At 36.4% G+C, this 18015-nt stretch overlaps 1 protein-coding gene and 1 long non-coding RNA gene across 3 annotated transcripts in view; one reads left to right on the top strand and one right to left on the bottom strand.

The window, feature by feature from the left end:
- LOC149411265 (uncharacterized) overlaps nt 1-5938 on the top strand; it is a 121412-nt gene extending 115474 nt beyond the window's left edge. For both annotated transcript variants that reach the window (XR_016304903.1, XR_016304904.1), the window contains exon 3: nt 5815-5938. This is a non-coding gene — a long non-coding RNA (uncharacterized LOC149411265). The remainder of the gene's footprint in view (nt 1-5814) is intronic.
- The window catches only part of LOC149411264 (HMG box-containing protein 4), a 42151-nt gene continuing 25849 nt past the window's right edge, over nt 1714-18015 (bottom strand). The window contains exon 8 of the mRNA XM_089647501.1: nt 1714-10379. Coding sequence (XP_089503627.1) covers nt 10215-10379 — 165 coding nt within the window. The 3' untranslated portion in view covers nt 1714-10214. The remainder of the gene's footprint in view (nt 10380-18015) is intronic.

The raw sequence follows: 18015 nt of genomic DNA, 5'->3' as shown, positions 1-18015 counted from the left end.
GAATCTTATTTAGGTACTTCATTTGAGAACAATTGTCCAAGTAATTCATCTCAGGTCCGACACTATAGAAGCCAATGATTCTCCGAGATGAAAATGAGACACTACCTTAAAATTTGAGCGTTGATCACATCGGAACTGCATTTTGATAACCGCACTACTTCACTATAATCCTTTTTTGTAAACAAAAAAATATAGTATTAAAATGATTTAATAATAATATTTTGAAAAGAGTTATTTTTACAGCTGTTATTTTTCACTTCTCTACAAATACCTACTTATAACGTTATAACTATAACTAATTATTTTACGTTCAAAACAACAACTGCATACTGTGTGTTGTAATTTCGAAGCAGTGCGAAAACAAACTTAGAAATTACAACGCTTTTTGATAGTATTGTGGAATCTTCTTTAAAAAAATAAGCTATGCAATTAAACGAAAACAAAGCGAAATTTTGCCATTTATTGAACTTCTAAATTGCAACAAATAAACACAAACTATAAATATTTACATAAACATTTAGGTATCATTAAACCAATTATTATCTTAATATATAAATCACTGATGTCACTGTGTTCATACACGCTAATCTCCTAAACCGCCCAACCGATTTCAATGAATCCTAACCTAAATCCCTACCGTCGCATTTTTTTCTACCAATAATCATAATCTGCTGAAATGATCGATATCAAATGAAACGTCAAAACAATATCTTCGATGGGTGTGACTTGCGCATGAATTCTATGTATGTCAAATGCATTAAATATCCGACAACAGCCCCACCAGATAAAAGGCGGTCTACATAAAATGAGGTCTATATAAAATACTATTTACATAGAAAGTGGACTGTGGCAGGATCACTCAAATAAGATCAGTAACAGTTTTGTTTTTATATTTTTTATCTCTTTTTTTTAATAAAAGTCTTCTTAAAATACTTATTACTTTACCTTTTCAATATATTTTTATATTATTACTAGAACCAAAGATAATTCAAGCGAAAACTTACCATGTTAACATCTCAAAGTATTTTTTATAATATGTACCAAATATATTTGATACTACATATCAACAAAAAATGTTCAAGATGTATTGGCATGATTTCAATTTAATACTCTTTGAATATACAAGTCAAAAATGTGTATATTCTCTGTGTGCCTTATATAACAACAAATATGGGTTATGTATAATACATCAATGGGTAATAGGCATAAAAATCGCTTGGCAAATGGAGTCTAGATACGGTCGGTTTTAGGGCAAAAACGGTTTTGATTTATTTTGAAAGAAAGAAAAAAGTTAATTAATGGAAACTGTCATAGATTAAATTGTTTAATCATTAACTTACTAAGTTGCTTAGTCATTTACTAAATTATTAAATTAAAATTCCAGAAAGTTAATTCTATTACATACAAAATCCTATTCAAAATATTCTGCTACCTATCTTAATACCTAATATTAAAAAAGTTTAATATTGTATACATTATTTATGTACATTTAATTACATTACCATCTTCTTCCCCTTGTATAATTCAGGTCAGGGACCTATCCTTTGATAAGGTGGCTGGCTGTTCTGTCTTTAGCAGTCACCGTCCATTGCAGACACAGCCTATCCTCGCGCATCCTCATTATAATTATGGTGAAACTAAATAAGAAGTTTTACTTTCCGACCCCTTGGAAAACCTTATAAGAGAGTTTGTACAGAAAAATAAAAACATACATTTTAAAATTAAAGTTATTTATTAAAGTACCAACAGATCACGGTCAAAAAGTCACACTGAGATTGCATTAGTTTTGTTGATGATAGAACTAAAGAGTTGTCTTATATTTCTTAACCACTGGAGCGCCAAGACATTTACTTGAGCACTGGAGATTTTCGTACGTTTGGTTTTGGATTCACCTGCGTTCATTCAAAAATCATACCTCTGAATATTGATATGAAAACAGGTAAACTGAACTGTTATTTAAAGCCAACAAATTTGCCTATATGGTGGAACCTCTCATAACCTTTTGTTCCGCTAGCACGTTAGTGTTGCGTGTGATCACACATTTTTCCAAACTTGTGTTCAGACATTTTTCGTAATTTTTTTTGTGCAAAGTTTAATAACCCTTGCAAAAATGTCCCTGAAGAAAAGACCAAAAGAAGACAGCTATAAGAGAGTAAAATTAACTGTAGTGTAACACCCATATGGCCAGGAATGGGGCGCGTCAAGGAGAAGAAGAAGAAGATGACTTTTCGAGAGGGATGTTTTGCTTATCTATGGACTTCCGGCGAGTGGAGAAGGGAAGAAGGCTGAATTATAAAAACACTGTGAGAGATACTGCAGAATAAACAGTTTAATCCAAAAGTATACAGACTATTATTGACTTTACCCCGCTGGATAAGTAGTGGTTGTTACAATTCAGAAGTGGGATTGGAATAAATGTGCCGTGAAGTATAGTGAATTCTGAAATTAGTGTTTTCAAAGTTCGTAACATCGCGTCCGTCGCCATCGTTTTTATTGTTCGTTTGCGTAATGTCGGGAATCGGAAAAGGTGTCCTCCTCAACAAAGGCTACAAGGCAAAGAGAGACGTGCTGAAGAAGTCTACACGAGAATTGATAAAAGAAACGTTGAAGGAAATAATGGATGAGAAAGCAAACAACGACGGCGTCCGCAAAGGTCCGCCATTACGTGTCATGGCGGAGTTAATTCCGCAGTTCGACCCAGAAGACAAGGACTGCCACGTATCGTCGTGGCTTCATAAGATCGAGCAGCTGGGGCTTATCCACGAAGGAACTGGGTAAAACCACATTTGGAGAAATGAAAATAATTACAACCACCGCCCAACCAGTTCATTATAAACCTTATAGACTGTCTTTTAAAGAGCGAGAAATTGTACGGAACAAGGTTGACGACCTCCTGGAAAGCGGAATAATTCGAGAATCTGAATCTGAATACGCAAGTCCCATTATTTTAGTGAAAAAAAAGACAGGAGACGTCAGATTAGTCGTAGATTACAGAGCCTTGAATGCAATAACGATGAAAGACAGGTACCCAGTAGGAAATATCGAAGATCAAATTAACAGAATTTCGGGGAACATGTTCTTCACAAGCCTAGATATGGCACAAGGATATCACCAAATTCCTATAGCTGAAGATTCGATCTCGAAGACTGCATTTGTAACACAGGACGGACAATACGAGTACACTCGGATGGCTTATGGACTTGCTAATGCACCATCCGCATTCGTCAAAACCATTAATAAAGTTTTAGGAAGTCTACGGCACAAGGAAGTACTGGTATTCATGGATGATATTTTGATCCCTTCTCGCACTGAAGAAGAAGGCTTGGTGCTCCTTGAGACCGTACTGGGATTGTTCGATAAAGCCGACCTTCGACTCAACCTGGATAAATGCTTCTTCCTGAAGACGGAGATAGATTACTTAGGGCACCGAATTTCTAAAAATGGCATCAAACCTGGAAAATTTAAAATCAATGCGGTAGCGGATTTTCCCACACCAAAAAATGCCCACGAGATCAGGCAATTTATTGGGCTTGCAAGCTACTTCCGAAAGTTTGTCAAAAATTTCGCAACTATTGCTAGGCCCTTGACTGAACTCACAAAGAAAAACTCTACCTGGGTATGGGGCCGCGATCAGAGTGATTCGTTTGCCTCCTTGAAAGATATACTTACTTCAGACCCGGTTCTGGCACTGTACGACTGCAAGGCTCAGACTGAAATACACACAGATGCCAGTAAACTGGGCATAGGAGGAATTTTACTTCAAGTTCAAGAAAATTCGGCACTGAAACCTGTTGCATATTTTAGTCGTGTAACTTCCAAGGAAGAGTGTTTCTATCACAGTTACGAGCTGGAGACACTTGCGGTTGTAGAAACCATAAAAAGATTCAAGATTTATCTAACAGGGATACATTTTAAAATAGTAACCGATTGCGTAGCGGTACACTCTACGTTAGTTAAGAAGGACCTTATCCCCAGGATTGCAAGATGGTGGCTAACGATTCAAGATTTCGATATGGAAATAGAATACAGAGCGGGTGCTAAAATGCAGCATGTGGATGCTTTGAGTCGAAATCCCGTTCAACCAGTACAAGTGTCAATGATAAATTCAGCGGATTGGTTCCTATCGCTTCAGTTGCAAGATCAGTCGATAAGTTCCAAAGTCAAGCAACTAAGAAGCGCACAACCAAATAGAGACGTTACCAACAATTTCACATTTAAGGATGGGCGACTTTACAGAAAGACTTTGCATGGAGAGAGGCTTGTGGTGCCTAAAATAGCAAAATGGAATCTTTTGCACAAATGCCATGATGAGATAGGACACCCTGGGCTAAAGAAATGTGAATCTAGGATTAAGGAAAAGTACTGGTTTCCGAAGATGACCAGATTCATAAAGAAATATGTGTAGGGTTGCATTGACTGCGCTTATAAAAAGGGGCAATATGGACGTTTAGAAGGCAAGCTCCACCCCATTGAAAAACCCCTGAAGCCTGGTCACACTGTTCACATAGACCATTTGGGGCCGTTCCCCAAAAGCAGTAAAGGGAATCAATACCTTCTTATGACTGTCGACTCTTTTTCAAAGTTTTTGGTGGCCAAACCATCTCGTAGTGTGGGATCGATTGAAAGCATTAAACTTCTCAAGGAGATATTTGGTGTTGTTGGGTATCCCGTGAGAGTTGTGTCGGATAGAGGACTTGCATTCACCAGCAGGTATTTTAAAGAATTCGTTGACCAAAAACAGATAAAACATGTGATCTGCGCTGTAGCCACACACAGGGCCAACGGCCAAGTAGAACGTGCTAATCGCACTATTCTGGAGGCTATAAGGACAGGAACAGCCAGTGAAAATACTTGGGACTGTGAAATTCCAGATATCCTGTGGGGAATCAACAACACGGTGAATGTGAGTACTGGATATTCTCCCTTCCAACTGATGTTCGCTTACAGGGGAAATTTGCTACCCGAACTGGAAGCTGACAATGCAAATAGTGCACAACAAGAGGTCCAATCATTAGAGCTGAGAAGAACGAAGGCAACGGAAAATATGAAGAAGGCAGCTGCAAGGATGAAAAAGTCGTTCGACAAGAGGCGAAAGGCAGCCAGAAAATATCCAAAGGGGGAACTTGTACTCTGGAAAGACAGCTCAACACACTTGGGAGGCTTGAGCAGAAAAATCAAATCTCTGTATGGTGGTCCTTACAAAGTGACCAGAGTTCTAGAAAACAATAGATACAAGATAAGGAGTATTAAGGGTATGCGAGGATACAAAACCTTCAACGCAGTTGTTGCGGTTGACTCCCTCAGGCCATATCGGAGCGCCCCAGCCATGCCGAGCGAGTCTGAATCCAACGACAGTGAAACAGAGACCCAAGACCTGATTGATCTACTGGAAAGCTAGTAGGTAGCAGTTATGTCACGTTGGTAGCGATTGTATGTCACCTTAACTCAGGTGTCGAGCAATATATTTATGTCACGTTGGTGTCGATTGTATGTCACCTTAACTCAGGTGTCGAGCAATACTAATATTTTATGTCACGTTGGTGGCGATTGTATGTCACCTCAACTCAGGTGTCGAGCAATATATTTATGTCACGTTGGTGTCGATTGTATGTCACCTTAACTCAGGTGTCGAGCAATACTAATATTTTATGTCACGTTGGTGGCGATTGTATGTCACCTTAACTCAGGTGTCAAGCAATACTAATATATTTTATGTCACGTTGGTGGCGATTGTATGTCACCTTAACTCAGGTGTCGAGCAATATATTTTATGTCACGTTGGTGGCGAATGGTAATATGGTTACTTGCTTCTAGAACTTCAAGGAGAGGGAGAGTCGTGGGGACACGACAACCAGTCAGGATGGACGAGTGTAACACCCATATGGCCAGGAATGGGGCGCGTCAAGGAGAAGAAGAAGAAGATGACTTTTCGAGAGGGATGTTTTGCTTATCTATGGACTTCCGGCGAGTGGAGAAGGGAAGAAGGTTGAATTATAAAAACACTGTGAGAGATACTGCAGAATAAACAGTTTTCCAAAAGTATACAGACTATTATTGACTTTACCCCGCTGGATAAGTAGTGGTTGTTACAGTAGAAATAAAATGAAAAATCATTGAAAAGCGAGAACAAGGTTTGCGCGTAGCTGATGTAGCGAGCACATTCAATCGGTCTACATCAATGAATTGCACTATCCTCAAAAACAAGGATAAAATTAAGAAAATAGATGCAACATCACTCTGTTACTCCAGCGTATGAACCAGCAGGTTATTTCTAACTTTAAGGCGGCTTAACCAGCAAGACGAGAATTCAAATTTCGTTAAAAGACGGTCTTGCGATCGGACGTTTTTTAGACCGAGACAGAAATACCGAATTCATTCCGCTGCGAGCCGTATACTCGCGCGGCTGATGAAAACTACAGCATGGTTCCGATGAAATAACAATTATTGTTGTTGAAGTTGTAGCTTTCTTCCTAATAAGTAGTTACATACATATTTGTAAATTATACGTCGGAGTGCGTAAACATAAATAAATACAAATGCAGTTTGTTGACATGGTAGATATAAAATATGTAGGTATATGAATATACATTTAAAAAAAATTTCAAATATTTGTTTAATTTGTTTTTTTTTTAAATAATTTACATGAGTTTTCCAAAGGTGAGTATAGTATATTAAAGTATAAGTGGATAAACAGGTCTTTAAAACACGCGCGATTTTTCGAGCACGACGGCGTAGCCGAGTGCTCGAAATAAAGCAAGTGTTTTAAAGACCAGTTATCCACGAATACTTTACGCTATTTTTTTTATTGGTACACTTTGAAAACATAAATATTGATATTATTATTAAAAATTTGGAAATAAGAACTATTAATGAATTCGTGATGTGACATCACAATATCTTGTTGTCATGGAATGAAAAACACAAACATTAATTTGCAATCTGTCACATAAGATTAATAGTTGGATTTATAGTAAAAAGTTGACATTTAGACACATTTTGTTGATTTGTTGATGTTGCCATGGTAACTTTAAAAAACGCGCGTTCCATAAAGTGCGATTTAAACACGCTAGAGCGTACTTTAAATGAGTAAAAAAGGGCACCAATAAAAAAAATCTTTTGTTTTACTTATTTATTCGTTTGTCCGAAAGGTATTACCGTTAAGTTTTATTTCTAATACCTATCTTATCTTACTTATTACTTGATTTGATATGTATGACATTGAAAAGAGGGTTTATTCCTTACAACTGAAGTAGTATATACATTAAAACTAGGTTTTATTTCCTACTATTTTCTACGGTACCTACCTACATAATATGTAGTTATGCGATTGCATAATATTGTATCGCTTTCATGTATTTGTTTTCATAATTAACGGAGCGACCTGACTCGTCTAATGTCGAAATGTTATTAAATTCACGAGGTAAATTTCGATTGAAAAATCGTAGGTTAGTATGTCAAAAATAACCTCATGTTTTTTCCTAAAACAAAAAGCTCAATTCACAATATGACATTATGAAACTGACAAAAAGTAACACTAAAAATATTAAATAAGTTGAATTATACCAATGTAATAGTGAATTGGACAATAAAATAGAAATTATGAACAAAAAAATGATTTGAATCGCACATCATGAATCGAAATTCATTTGGTTCGTTGCACTTTTTGACCACCAATCACAAAAAGTTTCACCTACTTTGGCATAAGTTTCAACATTTATACATGAAACATCGATGTCAGACATAAACTCCTGATAGTCCATAGTTGATTCTTTTCCCTGGAAATTAAACAACACAAAATTATCGCCAAATGTTATAAAAAATATATGCTTATTATGACTGATTTTTTCGAACGACCCTGTAGCATATAAGTACGTACAATGTACACGGATAATTAAATATCACTAACCTTTGTTTTTTTTTAAAATATATCTCCCACGTACGTTTTTGATTTCGTAATTTGTGTTTTCTAATAAAACTTTTGTTCCAAGGATATTTTCCTTCCCATTTTTAAGCGAGGAATTTCTTTAAAATGTTATTAACTAGACCGGCGTGGACTACACGTCCGCTTGCCGCCCCGTCGCGGCGTGAATGACAAAATTTGGTCTTGTGCCGAGTTAATAAAAATGCACAAACGCGAATCGAAATTAATTACTATTATATACCTTAAGAATATATTTTTTGGTCATAAATTATTTCTAATGTTTCAATAATGTCTTGGTTAATTATTTTTGTAAAAAAATCTGAACTATACCAATTTGTAAGACCATAAATAAATAGTCCAATTGAGGGATTTTCGTCACAAAACGCGTGCTCGGATTTATTTATTAGTAATTTTATTTGAAATAAAAACAAAATTCTTATAACTACTTCTAATAGATAATTTATAGATTGTTTATACTGTATTATTATATGATTTGAAATATTTGTTGTATAATACAAATTCACCTTTGAAAATGCAACAAATCTGCGCATCATCCAACGGTAACATTTTATTATGATATGAAAATAATATTATTTTTCAAAATTTAACAACTTACTTTACAAGATAAAATAACGATCTTTCGAAATCAATTTGTGTTTTTTTTATAGAAAAGTGTCCATACGTCTAAAAGTGGCCTCAAAAATGCCAAATTTCAGGTCAAGTCTACCTATTTCGCCTTAAGAATCTCCACTAAAAAACTCTTTTTGTTTTGAAGTGACTGAAGGAACAGAGAGTTTTGGAAAGATCACTTTCACATCGTTACTTGCTTCAAGATGATTGAAAAGGCGTAGGAAGGGTTACCAAGAGAACCCTCACTTCTGCTTAGAAGAATCTTTGGCCAAAGAGCGTTGTGGAATGTGATTTTGAAGGGTTTGAAACAGTACCACGGCCAATATCATTGGACTATAACAACCATATTGAAGGGCCTGTGGAAGAGCACAGTTCAGAGCTGACCACCGAAGAGCTTATGGAGTTGCATTGTGTTTCACAGCAACAAGTTATGGAGGAGAGTTTGTCAGTGGATGAGGAGAAAGTAGCAGAACAACAATCTTCTGTCGCAATAAGAGAAATGATGAAAGCACAGGAAACTGTTGCATCTACATTGAGAAGCATCACCCTAATAAGGAGGTGGCTATGTTTTCTACTTCAATGATAATGCTGCGTCACATTTTCACCAAATTAAGAAGCGTCAGCAAAAACAAATGTCTCTAGACAGCTTTCTAGTAAAAAATAATGAGTTAATTGTCATAAATTCATAAATAAAAAACTAGTTATTTCGATTTTTTTATCGTTTTTTGCAAATCGAAATCGCATTCAAAGTTGTTACGCTCCTTAACAATTTATAAGTATGTAATTTTATTTGAATAAACGTAGAAAAATAAGTAATGAGTGTTTCACATAACAAGTAAGATTCTGGAACGAATTGAACTCGATATGAGAGGTTCCACTGTATTTCATCATTTATATTATGTTTGCAGGTTTTATAAAAAAAAAAACATACTAATTTACAAACCCGTGTAATTTGTATGTTTGTTAACAGAAATCGTTCAGAATTGTTCAGATTACACAATATTTGTGAGAATTTTTTTATCGTTCGTAATAGAACTAGAAACAGGGTTAAAATATATACGTACGGTAGCGACTGCATGTCGGTTGTTAAATGTCGGTGATTACCCCTTTAGATGCATATTTGCCCATGATGGTCGTCAAATAGACAGTGTGATATATATATATCTACCGACATCCGGCGAACGATATATGGTCGCCACTTCATCATTGCTACAAGCATCTTGGCGAAATTAGTCCACGTTGCCAGATAGGTCTGGGAGTGAAATGGCTACAAATACTTAAGTTCCAGAGTTTGTCGATAGGTTGCTTGAAGCTAGGTGATACATACGACCTCATATAGAGCTACTGCTGCAATCTCTCGGAAATCGATATAAACTGAATCAAGCTAGCAAGTTAGTTGACTAACTCAAAAATCATATTTATTTACTGCTTTGCTTTATTACAGACATGCCTAATAAACTATTACATTATATGTTAAATTTAAAATAAATTAAATTTAATCTTAACTACTTATACTTGGAACAGATTAACCCAAATAGAATAAACCCTGTGCATTTATTGCAGTAATCAGTAACAATGACCGTGAATTCCCTTCATAATAATAGTAGTGTAACATTTGTGATACGTTTCCAGCTGTAATTTCTTTCTTAATCTGCAGGGGCTATTAGAGTCCGGGCATGATGTACGCAATGTTGTGTAGGGTGTCCTGCAGCAGTGGGATGGGCGGCGCAATGGCGGGGATGTGGGCCGTCAGACAGACCAGGGGCGCCAACGAACACAGGAGCGTGTCCAGGAGGACTGACACTGAACCCGACACGGCTATTTGACCCTGTAACATGTTAATGAGTATTTAAACTGTTGATCGCCGGAGCATAAAACAGAAAAATATTAGTGGAACCTAACATTTTATTTGCCCAAATGATGCTGATTTTGTTTTTCATACATTTTGGTCAAAATCGCATCGCAAATTATTCTAATAAGGATCATATTAAAATGCTCGCATGTTCTCTGGTTAAAAAAAGTAACCAATCAACCATCATGCTATTTCTCCGCAGGGGTAGGCCAGCAGAGGATAGACCGCCACTCAAGCCTTACTTCCTTCACAGATTTATAAATTCTCTTCCGATTACATATTTTTTATTATTGTTATTCTGACTCTTGACATAATCCAACTTAAGAATTTGATCGTGCCGTGTCTTCTTTGGTGTCCATTATATATATATATATATATATATTTATCCCCTCTCGTACTATGTTGATCTCGCGCGACGGTACGCCAGGTATTTGTTGATCCGTTTGCATTTGTTGATCCACCCCGGATATGTTGATCCATTACCCAAGCTGGCATACATATGTAAATCCCTACAGATCAACTTGTGTCATCGAGATTTAGCTGTAAGCCACGCCCATTTTTCGGTCGCATATACATTTTACACGATTTATTTTGTTGATCTATATATTTCTGACAAACTTGACGGCTTGCATGCGTTGTAACTTAACCGCCAATTTCGCGCGCGTTGTCGTACTTTTTAGATCCTGTTAGTACATCCATATTCTATGAAAATGACTTTATACTTACAGAGGATAGACTGCCTCACGAGTATTTATATTGAAATGGAACTTTCGCAAACGTCAAATCCATGCTAAAAAAATCTTTTGAACTTGATTAAACAAAAATTGTAAATTTAATACATCATTTACTACGTTTCGTGACTTAGCAGGGGTGCTCGGGTTCATAGGGTGAGGTTTGTCTGGGTCATTTTAAAAGAGAAATTTTGAACTTTGATTGAATAAAATTTTATTTTAATGTATCTTTTACCATCTCTCCCGACGTAAGTTTCTTGTAATGATTAAGTTGAAACAAAGCGTAATATCCATAATATGTGCCTATTAAAATTGCGGCGATTAGATTGGTGAGAATTAAATTTTACAAATTTTAAATTATGATTGCTAAAAAATCTATTCTAATTTGTTTATTACTAAACATGGCTAAAGTCATTTCAAGCTACGATTCCAACCAACGATTTTTTAGTATATGTTCGTCAATCAACAAGAGCCATAATGTCTGTACATCAGAGCCCTCGAGAACTATTACAATTATGTGTACCGCCGCCCCGGGAACCATTTATTAGATAACCAACACCCCTACCATAGGTCACCGTCAACGTTTAGCGAGATTGTTGTTTATTTCTTATATTTTTTACAACATATCCACTCAGGAGGCCCTGAGGAAAATCGTAACCCTCAGGGCCTATGTCATCTTTGTGAATGCTGTGTTGGGGGAATTTTGAAGGAAAGGAAGGAGAGTGGGTTCTGGGAAGTAAATAGGTATGATGGGTGGGTAGTAATCTGGGGTTCAGTGTGATTGAGTGATATACATAAGAATCCAACTCTCCTACTGCGTTGCAAGGCGATGCGTTGAAAGAGGACTAATCGATCCGGCCCACCACGCAGTTATTAGGCAGGCGCATCCGCCGCCAAGCCCCTCACATACCTCACCCCATAAACTCGGGCACACCTGATAAGTCACCAAACATATCCAACAACTTGGGGAGACCTATGGCAGAAGTGTAGGTTATCCAATAAATGGTTCCCGGGGCGGCGGTGCACATACCCTCCTCCCAAATTGTAATAAACGTCTACTTTCAAATGTAAAACATAATTTAAAACGTTCCTAAATGACGGCCTCCGTTATCGAGGGGTAAGGCTATCGACTAGCAATCCGAAGGTCGCGGGCTCAAATAAATTTTACTAAAATTAATTTGTACTATTTTACAATTAGTGTTTGGCAACCAGATCTGAAGAGCCAAGTACTCTCCCAACTTCCTCATCTCCTTCGAGGTTCACAATATCTTCAGTCTCACAACAACCCCAATTGAGGATGCCATAGTCTCACTGGCTCCAGACGGGAGCAGTTAGGACTCTGGTGTGGTATTCAAAACTAAAAATCTACAGCTAATTTCGAGAAGTTGAATAAAGTGTTTTTAGCACGGCAAAATTTCAATATTATTGTAAGAATAGCAGACTAACATGTGACATTAATACATCAATGAATAACACTCATTTTACATGACCACCCAATGAGAAGCTGATTTTTTTCACAGTTTGTCTAGAACCGAACACCTGCATGTTATACTAATACCAGCTAGAGGAGAGCGTAAAACACTTCAATATTTTTTTGTTTAAATATTGATAATTCTTCGATGCTTCATAATAATGTTTCATAAAAAAATACAAATCAAATCACACCACATCCAGACAAAGAAGCCGATATGTTTTTATACACAAAAAAGGTTTATTTGGATATTCTCTGTATTAAAACTAATTTCGTTAAAAAATAATACTTTATTGTGAATTTGATCAGACCTAAACTTCGTTGTTAGGATAATGCAGCTGCGTGGCCGCCCGCGCCGCGATATATCCATGTCGGCGTTTTTTTGTTATAACGACACCCTGATTAGAATACATTTAATTGTTTTGTCTTTGATTTTATAAATATTTTTAATAAATTAAAAACGGCTATGGAATTCCACGTTTTGCCACCGCGTTTCCGGATACTATTGATTACTTAACACGGCTAAATATTTCAAAACGACTTATTAACGATTCCAGAATGTACTTTATTTATTACTGTTTTAAAAATGTATCTGTTTCTTTAGACAATTTTTTTTTTATAAACTGCCTATAAACTACGTTTTATTACTTATCCACTGGAGCGATCTCTGTCATATTTTAGACCGGTCGGTGGCCGAGTTGACATCGCGTTTGGGTCCCACCCAGGCGCGGCGTAGTGTGTTCAATTCCTGGGCTGGCTAAGTCCTCCATCACAACACAAGCAACATTTTCAGCTGACTGTGGTGGTAGTAGGAGATTTTCAAATATTGCCAGGTTATTCGAAACCCGGGAATGTATGTCTTTCTTTTAAAAAAGTAGTTTATATTGTTTCCGTTTTAATGTTTTCGGGGGATAATTATACCAGTACAACTCAATTACTGTCAAACTTGTTGTAAAATCAGATATGAGCGCATCAGCAGAATGCTGCCTGCTCATTACATAATAATAATAATAATAATTGACCCCGTACTACAAATAAACCCAAGTTTTTTTTAAGTTTCTGTGAGTACAGCTCCCAAGTCTTGCTCAAGTGCATGTCCGTCCGTAACACTTAGTCAATGTAATTATTTGTTCGTTGTCCTCTTTCCTAATGTGAAGTTTATATTTTGATTTTAATTAATATATTTACACGTTGTTTGGGGTAAAGTTTTATCTCATTCATAAAAAAAAATTTCTTCTTCTGTTTTTATCGAGATTAAAGCAAACTATGATATTAACATATATTTGTTTTTCTTTTTTTATTACATCAAGTAGTTACGGTTCGTGATTAAACAGATTTTCTTGAGGATATATAGTGTATTACGTTAAAAAAAAATGAAATTTTGAAGAGTAAGTTTAAACTAATCCTAACTAAATTAAACTAATACTAACCCCGGGGTCGGGGTCATTGCAGCATTTCACTCAATTGGTTTATGAGAATATAGCTTAATTTATATGAGATTGAAAAAAGATCATATACGAATTTGGTGGGCAGTTAAATTGTCTGACGTTGATTATAAGTATTTTTTTCGTAAACTTTATATGCAAGACGTAGAAAATGTTAAAGTCAAATTGGTTCAATTGGCTTTGGTCTCCTCTACCGATGAAGCAAGTGATTTCATTGTATTTCATTAATATTCATTGGGCCTCTGTGAAAAATTCTTCACATAAAATATAATCGAAAAAATTGATTAAATATAATTGCATTTGTAACCACCTTGTGGTGTTTTTTTAGTATATTCCACTGAAAGATGCCGACTTCCGGTCATATTGTTTAAATAATATTAAATGTGAGATAATTCTTTTAAATAAGAAGATTTAATTTTATTTAGAGAACTTTAAAATATAACGATTTCCGGTAAGATGTGACAATAATTTAAACAGAATATTAATATTTAAAAAATAATGTTTATTCGATTTGAATGATTTATGCCAATCATTGGGACTTTCTTTTCAAGAGTTATGTGATTATAAAGTTTACGATTTTTTTTAAATCCTAATAAAAAGTGATAATCGATAAAAATTGTGTGAATTCATTGGTTATAACTTATAATATAGATCATTTTGTATGTCTCCATATTCAAATTCGGAGGTATGACTTTTTTATGTGACACATCTCACTAGAGCGCCCCTGTCTTTACACGTTAAATACAGAGAAACTATGTCGCCACCCAGTTGGGCAGCGTTATGGGGCGGGTTAAGGTAGGGTCTGTAGGAATGAATTTATTAATGCGGGTCTTAAAGAGGCCCGGATTATATGGAGGAGGAAAAACAGATGCCGATAGCTCGTTCCACATGCGAGCCGACTTACGATAAAACGAGTTGGAGAAACGACCCGTTCATATATAAACAGGCTCTAATAAAATACCCCTAGAATAGACACAGCATACGCACATTTCGTCATACATGATTTTACCGCACATATGCCTCAGGGATCTCATTTCTACAGTATTCAGTCTACTTTCAGCCTTCTTCTGCCAGTTTCATGCTCACTTCCACATATTAGGGTAGGTACCAGCACTCCATTGTGGACTTGCCGGATCGAAAGAGACTGGTTGAGGGATACCTTTTGGCCATAAAAATCTAAAATGGCGGCAAAAGGAATAATGTTATATGGTATATTTTGAACTTCTTACCACCTCTCCTGATTACGCTTCGTGACTTAGTAGGGGTGGCCGGGTTCTTGATTATAATGGGTAATTATTTAAAATGGGTAATCAATGGATGATTGAACGCGGTTGGAGATAGCAAAAAACTGTCCAAAGAAGCTAGCAGTCCACAATGGAGTGCTGGTACCTACCCTAATATATGGAAGTGAGGCATGGCATCATATTCTGTCTACTTTCAGCCTTCTTCTGCCAATTCCATGCCTCATTTCCATATATTAGTGTAGGTACCAGCACTCCATTGTGGACTGCTAGCTTCGCTTCTTTGGACAGTTTTTAGTTAGCTCCAACCGCGTCCAACCATCCATTAATTACCCATTATAACCAAGAACCCGGCCTCCCCTACTAAGTCACGAAGCGTAATCAGGAGATATGGTAAAAGATACAGGTTCAAAATTTCCTACATAACATTATTCCTTTTGCCGCCATTTTGGATTTTTGTGGTCGAAAGGTATCCCTCAACCAGTTTATTTCGATCCGGCCCGCCACGCAGTAGATGGGAAAACGCATCCGCCGCCAGGACCTAGACAAACCTCACCCTATGAACCCGTGTACCCCTGCTAAGTTATGATTTTTTTATGGATTTGTTTTTGCGAAATTTTCGTTTCGATCTAAATACGCATACATTTCTTATAAACAATTCAAGCAACACACGTCATTTTGATTTGAAACGGTACCATTTCACAGTCATTTCATGCGATATTCGACTCTAGAGACTAATACTTTGAGTTCAATATCACAAAAGATTACGGAACCACATAAAACCTTGTGATGAACAGTCCACCGATTGCCCCTTGATTGGTTCATTTAGTAAAACCATATATAGGGACACAGATCAACTTTGTCTAATAACTTCTTACCTGGATCAACATACTACGGGAATAGATCAATATATATGAGATCAACATAAGTATGCCAATTTGGGTAGATCAACATAAATTATGCATCCGATTTCCATACAAATTTTGAAAATTTTATTAACAGTATATCAAATGGTTTTTCTGGCAAACTGGCAACATTGATAATTATTGTACCACTGTTGTCAATTCATTCAGATGTATTCCATAATAGCCAAGTTATATGGTGTTAAAGGTGGATCAACTTAGTCTAACAACTTCTTACTGGATCAACATAATACGGGAAGAGGACAATATATATATATATATATATATTGACCTCTTCCCGTAGTATGTTGATCCAGTAAGAAGTTGTTAGACTATGTTGATCCACCTTTAACACCATATAACTTGGCTATTGTGGAATACATCTGAATGAATTGACAACAGTGGTACAATAATTATCAATGTTGCCAGTTTGCCAGAAAAACCATTTGATATACTGTTCATAAAATTTTCTAAATTTGTATGGAAATCGGATGCATAATTTATGTTGATCTACCTAAATTGGCATACTTATGTTGATCTCATATATATTGATCTATTCCCGTAGTATGTTGATCCAGGTAAGAAGTTATTGGACAAAGTTGATCTGTGTCCCTATATATGGTTTTACTAAATGAACCAATCAAGAGCAATCGGTGGACTGTTCATCACAAGGTTTTATCTGATTCCGTAATCTTTTGTGATATTGAACTCAAAGTATTAGTCTCTAGAGTCGGATATCGCATGAAATGACTGTGAGATGGTACCGTTTCAAATCAAAATGACGTGTTCATTCGACTGTTTGTTGCTTGAATTGTTTATAAGAAATGTATGCGTATTTAGATTGAAACGAAACTTTCGCAAAAATCAAATCCATTAAAAAAATACCTACTGCGTGGCGGGCCGGATCGAAAGAGACTGGTTGAGGGATACCTTTTGACCATCAAAATCCAAAATGGCGGCAAAAGGCATAATGTTATATGGGAAATATTGAACTTGCATCTATTACCATCTCTCCTGATTACGCTTCGTGACTTAGTAGGGGTGGCCGGGTTCTTGGTTATAATGGGTAATTAATGGATGATTGGACGAGGTTGGAGCTAAGAAAAAACTGTCCAAAGAAGCGAAGCTAGCAGTCCACAATGGAGTGCTGGTACCTACCCTAATATATGGAAGTGAGGCATGGAACTGGCAGAAGAAGGCTGAAAGTAGACTGAATACTGTAGAAATGAGATCCCTGAGGCATATGTACGGTAAAATCATGTATGACGAAATGTGCGTATGCTGTGTCTATTCTACAGATATTTTATTAGAGCCTGTTAAAAGGAGCTAGCAGCATTGATCCCCAGTGCACCGTGCACGTGCTTGATACTCGACAACTGCTTGATACTCGACAACTCGACGGACACGAGCGGATTGATGTTATCGATACATATATGAACGGGTCGTTTCTCCGACTCGTTTTATCGTAAGTCGGCTCGTATGTGGAACGAGCTATCGGCATCTGTTTTTCTTCCTCAATATAATCCGGGCCTCTTTAAGACCCGCATTAATAAATTCATTCCTACAGACCCTATCTTAATCCGCCCCATAACGCTGCCCAACTGGGTGGAGACATAGTTTCTATGTATTTAACGTATAAAGACAAGGGCACTCTTGTGAGAGGTGTCACATAAAAAAGTCATACCTCCGAATTTGAATATAGAGACATACAAAATGATCTATATTATAAGCAATGAATCCACCCATCTTTTATCGATTATCACATTATTTTAGAATTTAAAAAAACTCGTAAGCTTAATAATCGCAGAACTCAACTCAACTT

The sequence above is a fragment of the Hesperophylax consimilis genome, chromosome 26 (assembly GCF_061612785.1).
Source record: "Hesperophylax consimilis isolate HC1 chromosome 26, BYU_Hcon_1.0, whole genome shotgun sequence".
NCBI classification, from domain to species: Eukaryota; Metazoa; Arthropoda; class Insecta; order Trichoptera; family Limnephilidae; genus Hesperophylax; species Hesperophylax consimilis.
This window is presented reverse-complemented; position numbering and strand designations above follow the sequence as displayed.